This window comes from Muntiacus reevesi, chromosome 1, assembly GCF_963930625.1.
Source record: "Muntiacus reevesi chromosome 1, mMunRee1.1, whole genome shotgun sequence".
NCBI classification, from domain to species: domain Eukaryota; kingdom Metazoa; phylum Chordata; class Mammalia; order Artiodactyla; family Cervidae; genus Muntiacus; species Muntiacus reevesi.
Genome location: NC_089249.1, coordinates 127,096,043 through 127,112,515, shown reverse-complemented (window position 1 = coordinate 127,112,515; position 16,473 = coordinate 127,096,043). Strand labels below are relative to the sequence as shown.

The window sequence follows — 16,473 nt, the reverse complement described above, 5'->3', positions numbered from 1 at the left end:
AAAATTTTAAATTCCTAAAAGGACTTGTGTTTTTGAAAATAGAATAATTTAACCTCAGATTTTTTTTTTTTAACCTCAGATTTTGTTCTGTTAATAGTTATTTATTAGTAGGATTTTGAACTGAGGAGTTAGGTATTTTAAAAGGACTGATGTAAGCTTGATTGGAAAACAATTATAACTTAAATTTGGAATTTAAATGGTTAAAATGTCAACTATGGTCCCACCAAGTGTAAAGTAGATAAAAATATGCTATGTGTATTTATACTTAATTGATAAGCATTGATGAACTTTGTCCCAATTTGCTCTTCTGCTTGGCTTAGAGATTATAATACAGATTGGTTGCAAATCTTTTGAATTTCAACTAAATTAATGGTTTGGACTTTTTAAAAACTTTACACTTCCTGTAGAGAATCACAAAATGTCTGTTTTCTGGTACTTGGGGGTTGTAAATGGGATTTGGAACATTTATGGTAAAGATAATGAACTTTATTTGGGGGAAAATGATGGAATAAAAATCTGGATGAATGAAAGCCAAAGAGATTTCTGATTTTTTTTCAAAGAAGATAAAGTATCTGACACACTTAGCAGATTGAAAATGGAAATAAAAATCTGTATGTTTTATTCTTTGCTTTTTTAATTCTTGTGATAGAATTTGAAGAATATCACTTGCTTGCCACAGTGTAGTCAGATCTATAAATAAGTATTGAATTTGTTTGAAAATATAATTTCTTTAAACTTCCCATTTTATATTGGAATATAGTTGATTAGCAGTGTTGTGATAGTTTCAGGCTTACAGCAAAGTGATTGTTAGACATACACATGTATCTATTCTTTTTCAAATTCTTTTCCCATTTAGGTTGTTACATAATATTGAGCAGAGTTTCCTGTGCTATACAGTAGGTCTTTGTTGGTTATCCATTTTATTTATTTATTTATTTTTCTGTTTTGGTTATCCATTTTAAATACAGCACTGTGTACGTGTCAACCCCAAACTCCCAATACATACCTCCCCCATCCCCTAACCATAAGTTCAGTCTCTGAGTCTGTGGGTCTTTCTGTTTTGTAAGTTCCTTTATATCATTTCTTTTGCATATAAGCAGTATCATGCATATTTTTCTTTTTCTGACTTACTTCACTCAGTACGACAATCTCTGGGTCCATCCATGTTGCTGCAGATGGCATTGTTTCATTCTTTATCATGGCTGAGTAATATTCTGTTGTATAGATGTATTACACCTTCTTTCCATTCCTCTGCTGGGGGACATGGAGGTTGCTTCCGTGTCTTGGCTATTGTAAACACTGCTGCATTGAACATTGGGGTGCATGTATCCTTTTGGACCACGTTTTTCTCTGGATGTGTATGCCCAGGAGAGGGATTGCAGGATTATGTGGTAGTTCTGGTTTTAGTTTTTAAAGGAATTTCCGTACCGATCTCCATAGTGGCTGTACCAGTGAAAGTAGAGTATCAACAGTTAAGATTCCGGATGATAGTATGTGAAGATACTGACATTCACATTCAGCATGTTAGGTGTTGGCAATAGGTAGCCTGTCTTGGTATGGTCAAAGTAATCATTTAGAAATGCCTTTAAGCTTTTTCAATCCTTTGAAATCATTGTGGGGAATTCCCTGGCAGTCCAGTGGTTAGGACTCCGTGTTCTCACTGCCAAGGGTCCAGATTCAACCCCTGGTTGGGGAACTAAGACCAGTAAGTCACTGTGCTGTGTCCAAAAAATAAATAAATGAAAATGAGGGCAGTTATATTTAACCTTCAAGTGAGCAGAATCAACATCAGCCAACTACACTGATCACTTTAGGCCTTTCAGTGTTTTAAAGTAGACCCTAAAGACTAAAATCTTCCTGAATTATTTTGATTGATTGCTTTATCACAGGTGACTAGCCAGACAGCATTATATGCTGATAACTCATTTAATGTAAATGAATCTGCCAGTTGTCTCAATTTGGGCAAGGCCACTTGCAACTTAAATTGCTGTGTTTCAGACTACCTGTGGTATAACATATACTGATTTACCGTGCTTGGTAGATAATCAACTCCAGTTATTATATACCAATTTGTTATTTACTCAAAAGCTTTAAAAATCTGAAATAGTTTAATCTCTTTTAAAAATAAAAGTGTCTCCTGTATACTATATCGTACTTTCTTCTTTGCTTGGTGGTGTTCAGCATCAGGGTGAAACACTTTGAGAGTCTGGTTAGAGTATATCCCATCAGTTTGTATTGTTTTTCTTTTAGATTCCAGAATTCTAATAAAGACTGAAGTTTAAACAAAAAACAGAAAAAGTCAACAGTAGAATATGAAATATGGCAATGACAAGGAATGTCAACTTCTGAACTTTTTGCCTTTTCTTTTCAGATCAAGATACAGATATCACCATGAAAGGGAATGCGGATGACTTCGGCTTGAGAGACACCTTGAGTGTTGCATCAAACGATTCTTTTGCTTCAGCAGCAGAGGTAGGACATGTATGTTCCTAATGAGGATTTCTTATTCTTTTTCAGCTGAACATTACCGTTTTGCCATTGTGCTGTAACTCAGTTCAGTAGCCATTTATTTAGCATCAACTCTGTGCCAGGATAGGTATCCAGATACCAGGATACAAAGTATCCTGAATATACTATGAACATAAGTTCCCACAGGAGTTTAGAGTCTCTTTAGAGAGGTGGACATGTAAACATAGACTTTAAGTGAACACTTTCCTAGACTGTGGATTATGGATGAGGCATATCAGTGTGTTAATGGAAAGCAATTCACCTTTAAGAATCTTAAAATTATTCAGATTGTTTAGCTGAGAAATCATGTTTCTAGATATTTTTTCCCCAAGGAAATGAGATTCAAAGATTTATATATAAAAACTATTCACAGTAGCATTTTAAATAATAATGAAAAACTGAAAACAGTGTAATGCCAAATTATGAAGTATCCATAATTTGAAATATTCTAGTGCCATAAACACACTTCCAATGTTTTTAATGACATGGGAACATAAATTAAGTGAAATGAGTATAGAGAGTGTGTGCTTATAATTTTGTAATGAAGTAAAATCTGTATGTGGTGTATTACATGAGTATTTAAGCTGACGGAAAAAAGGCTAGATATAAATACACTAATGTGTAAGCAGTGGTGATCACTAAATTATGGATTTATGGGTAATTTGTTTTATGCTCAGAGTTAAATTTTTTATCCAAAGAGAAGGTTGCAAAGTGGTCATCTGTTTATAATGTTTTCTACTTGAGACAGTTTTAAAAATTACATATCGCCAATTTTATCTTAGAATTGTTTCATTTTTATGGTAGATTCTTAGATATTACTGCTGTCCTTTTTTCGATAAATAGTATCACACATCTGTTATTGATGTGTGGATTCAAGCTCTAGTATGGAAAGCTTAGGTGTTCCAACACTCTTTTCCCTAAACTTTGACTCTGCCTTCTTTAAAGCTGTGCAGACCATAATCTTTCATCCTCTCAAGATTTTTCTGCATATGTGTATTTTAGCTATTGCTTACAGTATCATCTCCTGAGTTCAGTTTTCCTTATATTTTTATACTTGTAAGTTTGCAACACACAAAACATATCGACTTGTTTTATGAAGTAGCTATTTCCTCTGCTTTTTATGGGTTGTTATAGACAGAGTTATCTTTCTGTTTTTCCCCCAGCTTTATTGGGATACAATTGACTTATAACATGAAGTTTAACCTGTACAAAACAATTATTTGAAACATATATTTGGAATAATTACCACAATAAGGCTAGTTATTACCTCCAGCACCTCACATGATTACCTTTCTTCTTTGTGGTATGAAGATTTGCTCTCTTAGCAGCTTCCAAGCATATGATACAGTACTGGTAACTAGCATCTCGATGCTGTACATTACATCCCCAGAACATTCATCTTCTAACTGGCAGTTCGTACCCTTTGATCAGCATCTCCCCAGTTGTTTCCACATCCTGCTCCTGGTAACCACCATTCTGATCCTCTGTTTCTATGGGTTTGGCTTTTTTAGATCAAAATTATGTGATACCCTACAGTACAGTTGACCTTGACCCTACATAGGTTTAAACTGTGTAGATGCACTTATATGTGGATTTTTTTTTCAATAAATACATACTGCATCATCTGCAGTTGGTTGAATCCAAGGATGTGAAACTGTGAATACTAAGTGCCAACTATGGGACTTGAGCATCTGAAGACTTTGGTATCCAAGGCAGGTCCTGAAAAAGGAAATGGGGGGATGACTATTTCAACCACTGCTGCTAAGTCACTTCAGTCGTGTCCGACTCTGTGCGACCCCATCCCTGGGATTCTCCAGGCAAGAACACTGGAGTGGGTTGCCATTTCCTTCTCCAATGCATGAAAGTGAAAAGTGAAAGTGAAGTCGCTCAGTCATGTCTTACTCTTCGTGACCCCGTGGACTGCAGCCTACCAGGCTCCTCCATCCATGGGATTTTCCAGGCAAGAGTACTGGAGTGGGGTGCCATTGCCTTCTCCAATTTCAACCACAGATGGGGTCAATTCCCCTAATCCCCATATTGTTCAAGGGTGAACTGCACTTGTCCTTCTCTGTCTTATTGCACTTAACATAATGCCTTCAAGATCCTGCCCCATACATATTGTCACAAATGACAAGATTTCTTTCTCATGGATGAATAATATTTGATTGACTATATATACATTTATTTATGTATACCATATCTTCTTTATCCATTCATCAATTGATGTACACTTGAGTTGTTTCCATTTCTTGGCTCTTGTAAATAATGTTGCAATGAACATGAGAGTGCAGGTATCTCAAGATAGTGATTTCATTTCCTTTTGATACATACCCAGAAGTAGGGTGCTGAATCATGTGGTTTAAGCTACAAAGGTTTGATAAATTATGGAAACAAAATGCATGAATACCACAGGAAGGGCTCACTATCGGCGAAACCTCCTAGGAATGCTTCTAAGTATAAATGTATGATCTCAGAATGTGAATGCTCCAAGATAAATTCCTTTTTAAGAAATGTTTGCTAAATTATTTTTAATTGCACTTACTATCTGCCAAGAACTTAGCAGAAAAAAAAAAACTGTTCAATGAAGAAAGTTGTTAAGAAAATACGACCAGAAATCCTTGGAAAGTTTAAACAGTTTGTGATAATTTGAAAGCTTTAATTCAAAATTATCAGAAAGAGTTTTTGCCTAAATATTTAGATTAAAGCAAGTCCTGGCATAGGACTTTCTCTAAGGTTGGTCAGTTATTTTTGAAAGTGATTAACAAGATTCTCCTGTATAAGCTTTGCCAGACATTGGTTTGGAACCAGAGCCTTTTTTTCTCTGAAAAGTCTTTTTTTTTTAAATTAATACCTTTATTGAGATATAATTCATGTACTATAAAAGTTCACTCTTTTAAACTATACAGTTGAGTGATTTTAGTATATTCGCAGAGTTGTGCAAACTTTCTAATTCCAGTACATTTTTATCACCCCAAAAGAAACTCCTACCTATTGGTAATCACTTCCTTTTCTCTCCTACCCCACTGTCCTAGGCAATTACTCCTGTACTTTCTATCTTTGTGGGTTTGCCTGTCCTGAACATTTCATACTAATAGAATCATATAATATGTGATCTTTTGTGTTTGATGTTCTTTTACTTAGCATAATTTTCAAGTTCTGAAAAGTCTTTTTAATGTTAGGGTGCCACTGCATTGAGTACTCTCCTGACTTTCCTGTCTCTTAAAAAGATTGTCATTTAATTGTTGTTGTTGTTCACTCAGTCGTGTCTGACTCTTTGCAACCCCATGGACTCAGCACACCAGGCCTCCCTTTCCTTCACCAACTCCTGGAGCTTGCTCAAACACATGTCCATTGAGTTGGTGATGCCATCCAACCATCTTGTCCTCTGTCGTCATTTAATAGGTAGAAACTAAGATTGTAAAGGGCTTTCCAGTAGGCTTGGTGGTAGAAGAACATGCCTGCCAAGCAGGAGATGCTGGTTGGATCCCTAGTTCAGGAAGACCCCCTGGAGAAGGAAATGGCAACCCACTCTAGTATTCTTACCTGGGAAATCCCATGGACAGAGGACCTTGGAGGGTTACAGTCCATGGGGTTGCAAAGAGTGGGACATGACTTAATGACTAAACAACAATAACAGTATTTTTTAGCTGTAAATTTAGTTTTTCTTAGAATTACCACAATTACCATTGTGTGTCTGTATATGAATTTAATATATAAATTGTAGGGTTCTCTTTATTTATTTTTAAATAAATTTATATTTATTTAATATAATTTTAAATAAAATTTATTTAATTATTCAGCTGTGTCAGCTGTTAGTTGCAGCATGTGGGATCTTTCAGTGCGTGCAGGGGCTTGGTAACCGTGGCCCACAAGCATGGTTGTTCTTCAGTGGGTAGGATCTTAGTTCCCAGACCAGGGATTGAACCTGTGTCTCCTGCATTGCACAGCACATTCTTAACCACTGGACCACCAGAGAAGTCCCTAGGGTGCTCTTTAAAGAGAAAGTTTTATTTCCTATAATTCAGATACCTCTAGTCATACTCTAAAAGGAAACTTGGAAAGCTTTTGCTGTACCTCTCTGACTTGATAGTCCTTGTTTATAACAACCCAGAATTATCTTATTTCCTCTGGGGTCAATTTTGTCTGTTTATCTTGGGCTTTCATTTTCATACTGATGGTTTTCTTTTCAAATTTGAAAGCCTAATTGGTGACTGGGTTGATTTTCTCAAGCAGTTTGTGTGGGATAACAGCCTTGTTTTATGTTTGTTTCTTCTGGAAGAGGTGAACAGGGAAGGATAACTGGGCTTAGTCGATTTCTTTGAGGTTGCTGATTGGCAGGCATTTCTTTAGGATGAATGGCCTGGAGATAGGCCAGTAATCAGGGCACACCTGTATGCAGAATTGAAAGGGCTTTACTCTGGCAGGTCCATTTCTCACCCTGGCAGACTTACTTTCCCCAGGTGGTGCAAGTAGTTTGTTCTGTTTTTTGGCCGTGGCACCTGGCTTGTGGGATCTTAGTTCCCTGACCCTCGGCAGTGAAAGCACGGAGTCCTAACTGCTGGACAGCCAGGGAATTCCTGTTCAAGTAATTTTTAAAAAGAAATGTTCTTTGGTTGCCAATTTATTTTCCTGTAGCTGCCTTTCTATTCCGTGGCAGAAAGTAGAATAAGATAGAGGACAGCTACAGTTATCTGGGCGCAGGCTTCCATTTAAGCTCCCATTTTCAATCCCTCTTCTTCAGTCCTGCCCTCATCCCTGCTCACTGTGGGCCTGGTGCTCCTCTTTGACTATATCCTGTCTTGAACTTGGGTTTCCCTTGTGGCTCAGCTGGTAAAGAACCCGCCTGCAATGTGGGAGACCTGGGTTTGATCCCTGGGTTGGGAAGATCCCCTGGAGAAGGGAAAAGCTGCCCACTCCAGTTTTCTGGCCTGGAGAATTCCATAGACTACATAGTCCATGGGGTCGCAAAGAGGTGGACACAACTGAGCGACTTTCACTCACTCACTCTCTTGAACTTATTCTGGACTATGGCTTCCTCATCTCTTTCATCTGTCAACACACTTCCATTTGCTTTCCAGTTTTTAGAAGTCTGTGTATCTTTCCAGTTTTTGGAAGTCTGTGTATCTTTCCACTGTTATATTAGTAACTTGTTGCTATGTAATAAACTACCCAAAATTTATTGTCCTAAAACCAGTAAAATCCAGATGTGGACTGGGGTTGGTGCCAAGACTGTAGGTCTGTCCCAGGTCTCAGGAGTGTGTCTTAAAAGGTGGGACCATGTCCTGCAGTTCAGAGGTTAATTGCCAGAGTCCTCAGTTTGCTAGGGATTAAATCAGGTAGGGGGCATGTGCTGGTTTGTTTGCCTATATTAGAGTCTTCTATATATCCTGGGGGTTCCCCAGTCGGGGTTTAATAGAGGCTCAAGCATTTTAGGAGTCTCCTTCTTAAAATCCAAGGCTTATGGGGTGGTTTTCTGGAGGTCCTGGGCCTTAGGGTTAGTCCTGTGAGAACTAAGTCCTGAGCACTAATCCAAAGGGCCTGTTGTTTTGGTATTTAATTCTAGAGTCACATATGTTAGATAAGGAATGACTCCTGCACTGAGCATGCCTACCAAAGGCAGCAGACACCATTTTTCAAAATAGAAGGAGGGTCCAGCTTGAAGAAACTATCAAGGAGAGGGTCTCACAATACAAGGACGTTGGTCTGGGCTTCGAGGCACCCAGACGGCCACTGGGGGCACCTACATTGACCAGAAATGTCCCTTTACTGGTAATGTCTCCATCTGAGGGCAGATCCCGTCTAGTGTGGTGACTAAGACGCAGATGCAGAGGACCATTTTCATCGCCTGAGACACCGCTGTTATATCCCCAAATACATAAAAACATGTCCATTCACCTGTTGCTCTGCTTCAGGGGCATTCAGATTGGTGACATTGTCACGATGGGTAAGGCTGCCCCCTGAGCGAGGTTTTGTGAGTCCAGCATGCTCAAGGTCACCAAGGTTGCCAACGCCAAGAAGTGATTCCAAAAGTCCTGAGAGTGGACACCTGCCCACTCCCCCAGTTATTTCCCATTCAACAGTACCAACGATAGCAAACATTTATTATCTCGTTGTTCTGAGGATCAAGAATGTGGAAATGGTTTATCTGGGGGGTTTTGACTTAAGGTCTTTTGTACGCTGTAGTCATGAAGATTCACTGGAGCTGGAGAATCTTCTCCAAGGTCACTTATGTAAATGGCATGTTGGTGCTACCTTTTAGTAGGAAACCTATGTTTTTATGGTTTTATGGACTTTTCAATAGGACTGCTTGAGCCTTTTCATAACATGGCACCTGGCTTCCACAAGAGAGAGTGAGACAGAAGCAGTGATAATTTTGATCTAGCCTCAGAAATCACACACCATTATTTCTATCTGTTACTGGTTACCCAGTTAGCCCTCTTCAACATGAGATGAGGTATGAAATTCCAGGAAGTGAGAATGAACATGAGTGGCATTTTGTCTTTTATTTTAGAATTTAAAAATGTTTATTTATTTGGCTGCATTGGATCTTAGTTGCAGCATGCAGGATCTTTCATTGTGGTCACACGTACATGGTACTCAGACTTGGTTGCCCCATGGCATGGGGATCTTAGTTCCGCAACCAGGGATCAAACCCGAGTCCCCTGCATTGGAAGGCAAATTCTTAGTCACTGGACCACCAGGGAAGTCTCATGAGTGCCATTTTAGAAGGCAGTTATTGTAAGTTTATTTCCTTTTTTTTTTTCTATTAGTGAGATAGGGGATATAGTCATCCTGCTTTCTTTAACTGTAAGTCCTATTTATAATTTTAGGTGCTTATTTTGAAAGGAAAATGTAAATGTTAAAAATAGTCTATATTAAAATTGAACTTTGCCTATTTTATGATCCAACTTATAATAGTTTTGGGACTTTGGACATTTCTTTCATGGTTGTTCAGAGACTTTTAAAAATATTAGGGCTTTTAAAAATATTACTTCACATTCAGCGAAGTCATTGCTTGCCAAAGAAGATAAGGCCCAGTCTCTCTTGCATCTCTTGGAAGGCATGGGGGAAGTAATTTGAGATGTTAAATAGTTTAGAAATAAAGGGCATTTCAAGTTTCAGCTAGCAAAGAAAAGAACCCTTTTTCATGGTGAATTACATGTTTCCATATGCGGGGATTAAACTGTGTTACTGACTTCCCCTTCTGAAGTAACATCTCAGCTCTAGTAAAATGTTAACCACCTTCTGCAGCCTTTTAAAGTTTTTAGGAATTTTGTCCAAAAAAATCTTACTATAAGATATATTCTTTTTTTTTTTTGAGATATATTCTTTTTTTTAAGATGTATTCTAAAATGAGAATTTAAGCCATCATTTAGTGATTTGCTTTAAAAAAATTCAATCCTAATTTAATTTAGAACCTAAATTAGTAAATTCTGAGTTGTCATTGTCTCTTAGGAGGAGTTGATGATAATGTTAGCTAGTGTCAGATCTTCAATGTGATGTATTTTCACAGCTGCAAGCTTATTTTAAGAGACTTATTTACACAGTCACCTCAGCCAAACCAACAAATAAGCAAGATAGAACAATAAATCAAGACTTGACTCTGGAATCTCTCATTGTTGGTTTTGTTCACTTCTTATTAGTATAAAATATTTTATGTAACGAGTTTAATTGGAGCCCTAGTTTCCTCTTTAGGATTTTTTTCTACTGGTAGGTATCCATGGATCCTATTTGTTTTGACAGTGGTACAAAACTTTAAACTATTTACTATCTAAAGAATTTCCACTCTAATTTTTTTAAACTGTTATCTTTCTTTTTAACCTCAAAAACACTTTTAGCATAATATATTTTCTGTGAAATATAAAGGGATATATAAAGGGGTATATTACTTAAAGTCGACAGTATATAATGTCAGATCATTTCTGCCTACTTTTTTTTTGCCTCTGGACTAATAGACATATATATATAGAGAGAGACATATATATATATATATATACACACACACACACACACTATCTAAATAATGCTGACACTTAAACTTCTCCTTTGCCTTTTTGGATAAGGCTGATAGTAGAGTACATATCATTTGATATTTAAAAGTACATATAAACTGTGGAATAAATGCCTGGTTATAAGTTCTGCCATTTAGCAGTGGGCCTTGGGGCAAGTTCCTGCTCATCTAAATCTCTGTTTCTTTACCTCTGAAATGTAGATAGTAATTTGTTGTTCTGTCGCTCAGTCGGTCCAACTCTTTGTGACCCCGTGAACTGCAGCACTGCAGGCTTCCCTGTCCCTCACCATCCCCCAAAGTTTGCTCAAACTCAAGTCCACTGAGTCGATGATGCCATCCAACCATCTCATCCTCTGTCGTCCCCTTCTCCTCCCGTCCTCAATCTTTCCCAGCATCAGGGTCTTTTCCAGTGAGTTAACTCTTCGCATCAGGTGGCCAAAGTATTGGAGCTTCAGTTTCAGCGTCAGTCCTTCCAGTGAATATTCAGGGTTGATTTCCTTTAGGATTGACTGGTTTGATCTCCTTGCTGTCTTCCTCCTCTATCAGTGGTTGTAAAGAAGTGAGATAATTGCGTATTTAGCGCATTTAGCACAGCACTGGGTGGAAGTGAAGTGCTGGAACTACAGCATGGATGAACACTTCTGGAATAGTAGGGTGAAAGCTTCCAAAGGTCTCCTCCACAAAAGCAATGAAAACTCTGGCAAAAATTGTCAGAAATTTTCAAAACTCTGAACATTAAACACTTGTAAAAATTCAGAGAGCATTTATTTAAGGACAATGGCTGAATCTCCATAGGAAGAATGAACTTTGTAAATCTTTTTTTTTAACTTAAAAATTTTTGGCTCTGCTCAGTCTTTGTTGCTGCCTGAGGCTTTCTCGGGTTGTGGTGAGTGGGAGGTTGCAGTGCATGGGCCCCTCATTATGGTGGCTTAACCTGTTACAGATCACAGGCCCTAGGGTGTGCAGGCTTTAGTAGTTGGGGCCCGTGGGCTCGGTGGTTGCAGCTCACCGGCTCTAGAGCTTGGGCACAGTAGTTGTGGGTCAGCTGCCTTTTAACATGTGGAATCCTCTTGGACCAGGGGTCAAACCCGTGTCCCTTGCATTGGCAGGTGGACTCTCAACCACTGGGATCACCAGGGAACTCCACACTGTAAATTTTTAACTTGTTCATTTTCTATCCCTCTCTCCAGAGGAGTCTTGAAAACCAACAGGTTCACCACTGTGGTGACTGTGAAAATCAAGGGCTCAGCAGTCACTGGAAGAAACTTAATGGCTTTGGAGCCTCCCAGAAGTCCCATCACTAGAGAATTGTCACCATTTGGCCTGTATGGCAGCTCCTTGCAGAGCTCTGTTCTAAGGACTTGTCTTTATTTGACAAGATTTAGAGCTTGCGACTTAGCAGCAGCAGCAGCAGCGGAGCTTGCTATGTACAAAGTTTCTATCCCTAGAGTCTTTGTTGAAAAATATCAGCGGAAATTAACACTACTGTAACTGCTTGAAGTGGTAATACCATCAGAGCTAGTCAGAGGGTGAATAAAAAACTTAAAGGAAAAATTGGGCAATGAGATATTTATAGGGAGCTTTGAAAAGCTCCAACATATTCCTGAGAATCTAGAAGACCACAAGCATGTGCAGGGCTCTGCATGTGTCCAGGGAAGACCTTAGAAATCCCTAACCTCTCACCTCTGGCCAATCTTCATGTTCTGCACAAAACAAAACTTAAGGTGGACAGAAGGGGGAAAAAAGCAGTTAATTGGCATTTATCAGAAGTAGAAACTTTTGTGCTTTAAAGGACACCAACAGGGAAGTGAGAAGGTAGTAGAATGGGAGAAAATATTTGTAAACCAGGTAGTTGATAAAGATCTTATATCCAGAATATATAAAGAACTGTTGTAACACAACAATAAATGGACAAATAACCTAACTTAAAAATGGGCCAGGGATTTCAATAGATATTTTTCCAAAGAAGTTACACAAGGGCCAATAAGGATATGAAAGATGTTGCACATCATTAGTCATTAGAGAAATTTAAACCACTTCACACCCACTATGGTGGCTATAATAAAAAAAGATGGACAATAACAATTGTTGACAGAGGTGTGGAAAAATTTAAATCATTATACATGGCTAGTGGGAATGGAAAATGGTGCAGCCACATTGCAAAACAGTTTCCTCAAAAAGTTAAACACAGAGTTACCATCTGAACACTTCCATTTTTAGTTATATACTCAAGGGAATTGAAAACATAAAAAACTTGTTCAGTTCAGTTCAGTCACTCAGTCGTGTCTGAATCTTTGCGACCCCATGGACTGCAGCACACAAGCCTTCCCTGTCCATCAACAACTCCTGGAGCCTACTCAAACTCATGTCCATTGCGTCGGTGATGCCATCCAACCATCTCATCCTCTGTCGTTCTCTTCTCCTCCCGCCTTCAATCTTTTCTAGCATCAGGGTCTTTTCCAATGAGTCAGTTCTTTGCATCAGGTGTCCAAAGTATTGGAGTTTCAGCTTCAGGATCAGTCCTTCCAATGAATATTCAGGACTGAAAAAAACTTGTACATAAATGTTTAAAGCAGTCTTATTCATGACTGTCAAAAAGTGGAAAAAACCCACAAGTCTGTCAGCTATGGAAAGGATAAACAAAATGTAATATACTCACACAATTCAGTCAGAAAAAAGGATGGAGTACTGTTATATGCTTCCTTATAGGTGAATCTTGGAAACATGATGCTGCATGAAAGAAACCAAATGCAAAATGCTGCATGTACTTGAATCTGTCTGTATCATTTCCAGAGTGGGAAACTCCACAGACACTGAAAAATTATTGGTTTCCAGAAACTGGAGAGAAGGGGGATGGGGAGTGACTGCTAACAGGCAGAGGGTTTCTTGTTGGCATAGTATAAAAGTATTTTGAAATTGCAAAGTGATGCTGATTGCATAACCCAGTGAATGACTAAAAACCACTGAATTGTATACTTAAATGGATGAATTTTATAGTATGTGAATTATATATCAATAAAGTGTAGTTTATTTTATTTTTAAAAACCAAAAACCCCTACAGCATTCTATTTAAGTGGATCACCTGATAATGGAAAATAAAATTGCCCTGGAGTTTTCCTGCTTAGCTGGCAACTCTCTAGTGTTTACAGTTATTTTTTAATGAACTGTCAGAAGGCTAGAGTTCCATTTGTGGAGTTATTATGCTAGCCAGAAGTACATGACTATTTTTCAGTTATACAAATGTTAATCAAAGCTACATATAAGAAAAACCCTAGAATTCACCAAGTTGAGATTATTACAGTGTTTTTGTAGAAAGTTTTACTTCATATACAATCATGAGTTATAATACTTTAAAGCATTCTTTGGATGATAAAAAATTTTCTTTTTTTTCCAGTGCTTCATCATCAATTATTATTGTTGATGAGCTGTGAAATATTGCCTTTCTGTACACTCTGTGAATTTAAGTAGTTGGATTCAAAATCAACTAAGCTTGTTATAAAGTTTTACTCCTTACAACTGAATTTTGAAATAAAATGAATTCAGATCGTACTAGCTGTAAAATCTTATTGAATTATTTTCACATTTTAATCAGATTGTGCATATTAGTAAGGTCCTCTTTTTTATTTTTTATAATTTTTCATCCTGCATCAGTGTAGTCTGTTTTAACACACTGTATTCTTAGCTTGCAGAACACAAAGAAGTACGACATACCTACAGTCTGGAGTCTCTTTGCCACTGCCCTTTTTACGAAGAGGCCATGCGTTTAGTTGAAGAGGGAAAAATTTACTCAAGAGTGCTTAGGTATCATGCTTATGTTTATGAAAAATATTAAGATGCTGTTCATATGCTTGTCTGATATTTATTTAAAATATTTATGAGAATGGGGGAAAATGTTTTTAGGCTCAAAACAAATTTTTTAATGTATTTTGTCAGTATTGAAAAGACATGTGTTTTTTATTAAGGTCCTAAGGTTAAGCCTTATTCCAAACTTGTAGTAGGCTTGATCTTAAATGCACTTTAACAGTTGTCTCCCCTGTTTATTACTTAGAACTGAAATGTTGGAGTGCCTAGGAGACAGTGATTTTCTTGCCAAACTTCACTGTATTCGACAGGCTTTTCAGGTATTTTTTTTTTTTAACAATAAGTGACTTCTTCTAGCCACTCATCCCCACCCTCATGCTATAGAGTTCAGCTGAGTATCAACAGGACAACTCTTTGCTCCTTATTATCCTTATTCGTAATGGCAAATAAAAAGTACTAAGTTTATTTTTCCTCCCTGCTGTCTCTCTTCATTTATCTTCATTTGTCATCCTCTCCTGTAACTTCCTGGGTCTACCACATTTTGTCAGAATACAATATTTTGATGCTAGAAATGTGTGTATACAAATTACTCCTTAAAGTATGTCTTTTTTCTTATTATCAGTTACTATGCATTCTGGAATGTTTTTCTTTTGAATCAGTTGTAAAATCACCAATTTCCTAAGGTAAAATAAGGTCATTTAACAACAAAATTCTCTTTATTTTTCTGTTCTGGAGTTGTTTGATTATTTCAATTTTTTCTAATATTGAATAGATTTAAATTCAAATTTATCTTCCTTTAATCTTTTTAAATTTTCTGTTCAAGAGCTCTTTTTATTTTAGTTACTTAGGACTTTTTTTTTCCTGTGGTCTACCTGCTGAAATAGTACCATATACCATGTATTAACTGTATTAGGGTTATTTGTACATACATGTGCTATAAAGTCAGATATCCATTCAAATTAATTATAGGTTTCCTTTTTTCTTTGGGGATGGATATTTTTCAGGTAATTCTTTCAGAAACAGCCAACAGGATATTCCTTGCTGAGAGTGGAAGGAAAATTTTATCAGCGTTAATTGTAAAAGCACGAAAGGTAAACCTGTTTTGTTGGCAAGTTTATTTTATTGTTATTATTTCAAGATTAAAATCATTAAATTTTTAATCGAAGAAAATGTTTTTGTAAATATCTGTAAAAATTCACATAATAAAAATAAATAACCCCAAAAGTATTTCTGCTTGGGTTGATTTATTTTCTGTGTGTAAAGTTCATACAGTTTTGAGCGAGTTGATGTATATATTCACAGTTTCCCATAAAAAAAATCTATTAATGTCATGGTAAGAATTATCATTAGATCAGCTGTACAGCCACCACTATTATTATTTCTGATACCTCTTTTCTTACGCCTCCCTCAATCCTGTTCAGTAAGAAGGTCCTAGAAAATAGTGTAGATCTCAGAAATCTGGAAATACAAACTGAACTGTCTCTCACTCTTATTCATCTTCATGGGTCTGAATGAGGCAGAAGCAATGGCAAGAATTTTATTAATACTGTAAGGAAACAACTTTTCATTTATGCAGGATGTGTCTAGATGATGAGAAAAAGAAACCTCAAACAGACTTTCCCTGAGCCATTTGAACACCTGGTTTTCAAACACAATCCCTTTGAACCTCAGTTCCCTCATTTGTATAATAGGATTTTATTTATGGTACCCTATTTCAGAGTTCTTACGATGATTAAATAAATGATAAATAGGAAAACATATTTTAAAAGTGCAACATAAACTTGTAGTTTAGTCGCTAAGTCGTGTCTGACTCTACAGGATACTGTAGCCTGCCAGACTCCTGTGTTCATGGGATTTCCCAGGCAAGAATACTGGAGTGGGTTGCCATTCTGTCTCCTGGGGATCTTCTGACCAATGGATTGAACCCATATCTCCTGCATTGGCAGGCAGATTCTTTACCACTGAACCACCAGGGAAGCCCAGTATAAATTTAGGATCATATCAACTACTTACAATTTCCAATGTAAATCTTTTTGAAAAAAATAAAAATAAAAAAACAAAAGAAACAGAATATTAAATAATTACATGAAAAAGTTCCATGGTATTATAGTCAAATAAATTCAAATTAAAATAGCACAATAGGACTTCCCTGA

At 37.1% G+C, this 16,473-nt stretch overlaps 1 protein-coding gene and 1 pseudogene across 3 annotated transcripts in view; both read left to right on the top strand.

Annotated features, from left to right (window-relative positions):
* Positions 1–16,473, top strand: part of MIGA1 (mitoguardin 1) — a 73,568-nt gene that overhangs the window by 44,684 nt on the left and 12,411 nt on the right. For 2 of the 3 annotated variants that reach the window (XM_065910676.1, XM_065910667.1), the window contains exons 8-11: positions 2,372–2,472; positions 14,202–14,320; positions 14,568–14,640; positions 15,325–15,411. In XM_065910676.1, coding sequence (XP_065766748.1) covers positions 2,372–2,472; positions 14,202–14,320; positions 14,568–14,640; positions 15,325–15,411 — 380 coding nt within the window. The remainder of the gene's footprint in view (positions 1–2,371; positions 2,473–14,201; positions 14,321–14,567; positions 14,641–15,324; positions 15,412–16,473) is intronic. The other variant, XM_065910684.1, reaches the window with a different exon arrangement.
* On the top strand, positions 6,383–8,544 carry LOC136150963 (small ribosomal subunit protein uS17-like; annotated as a pseudogene).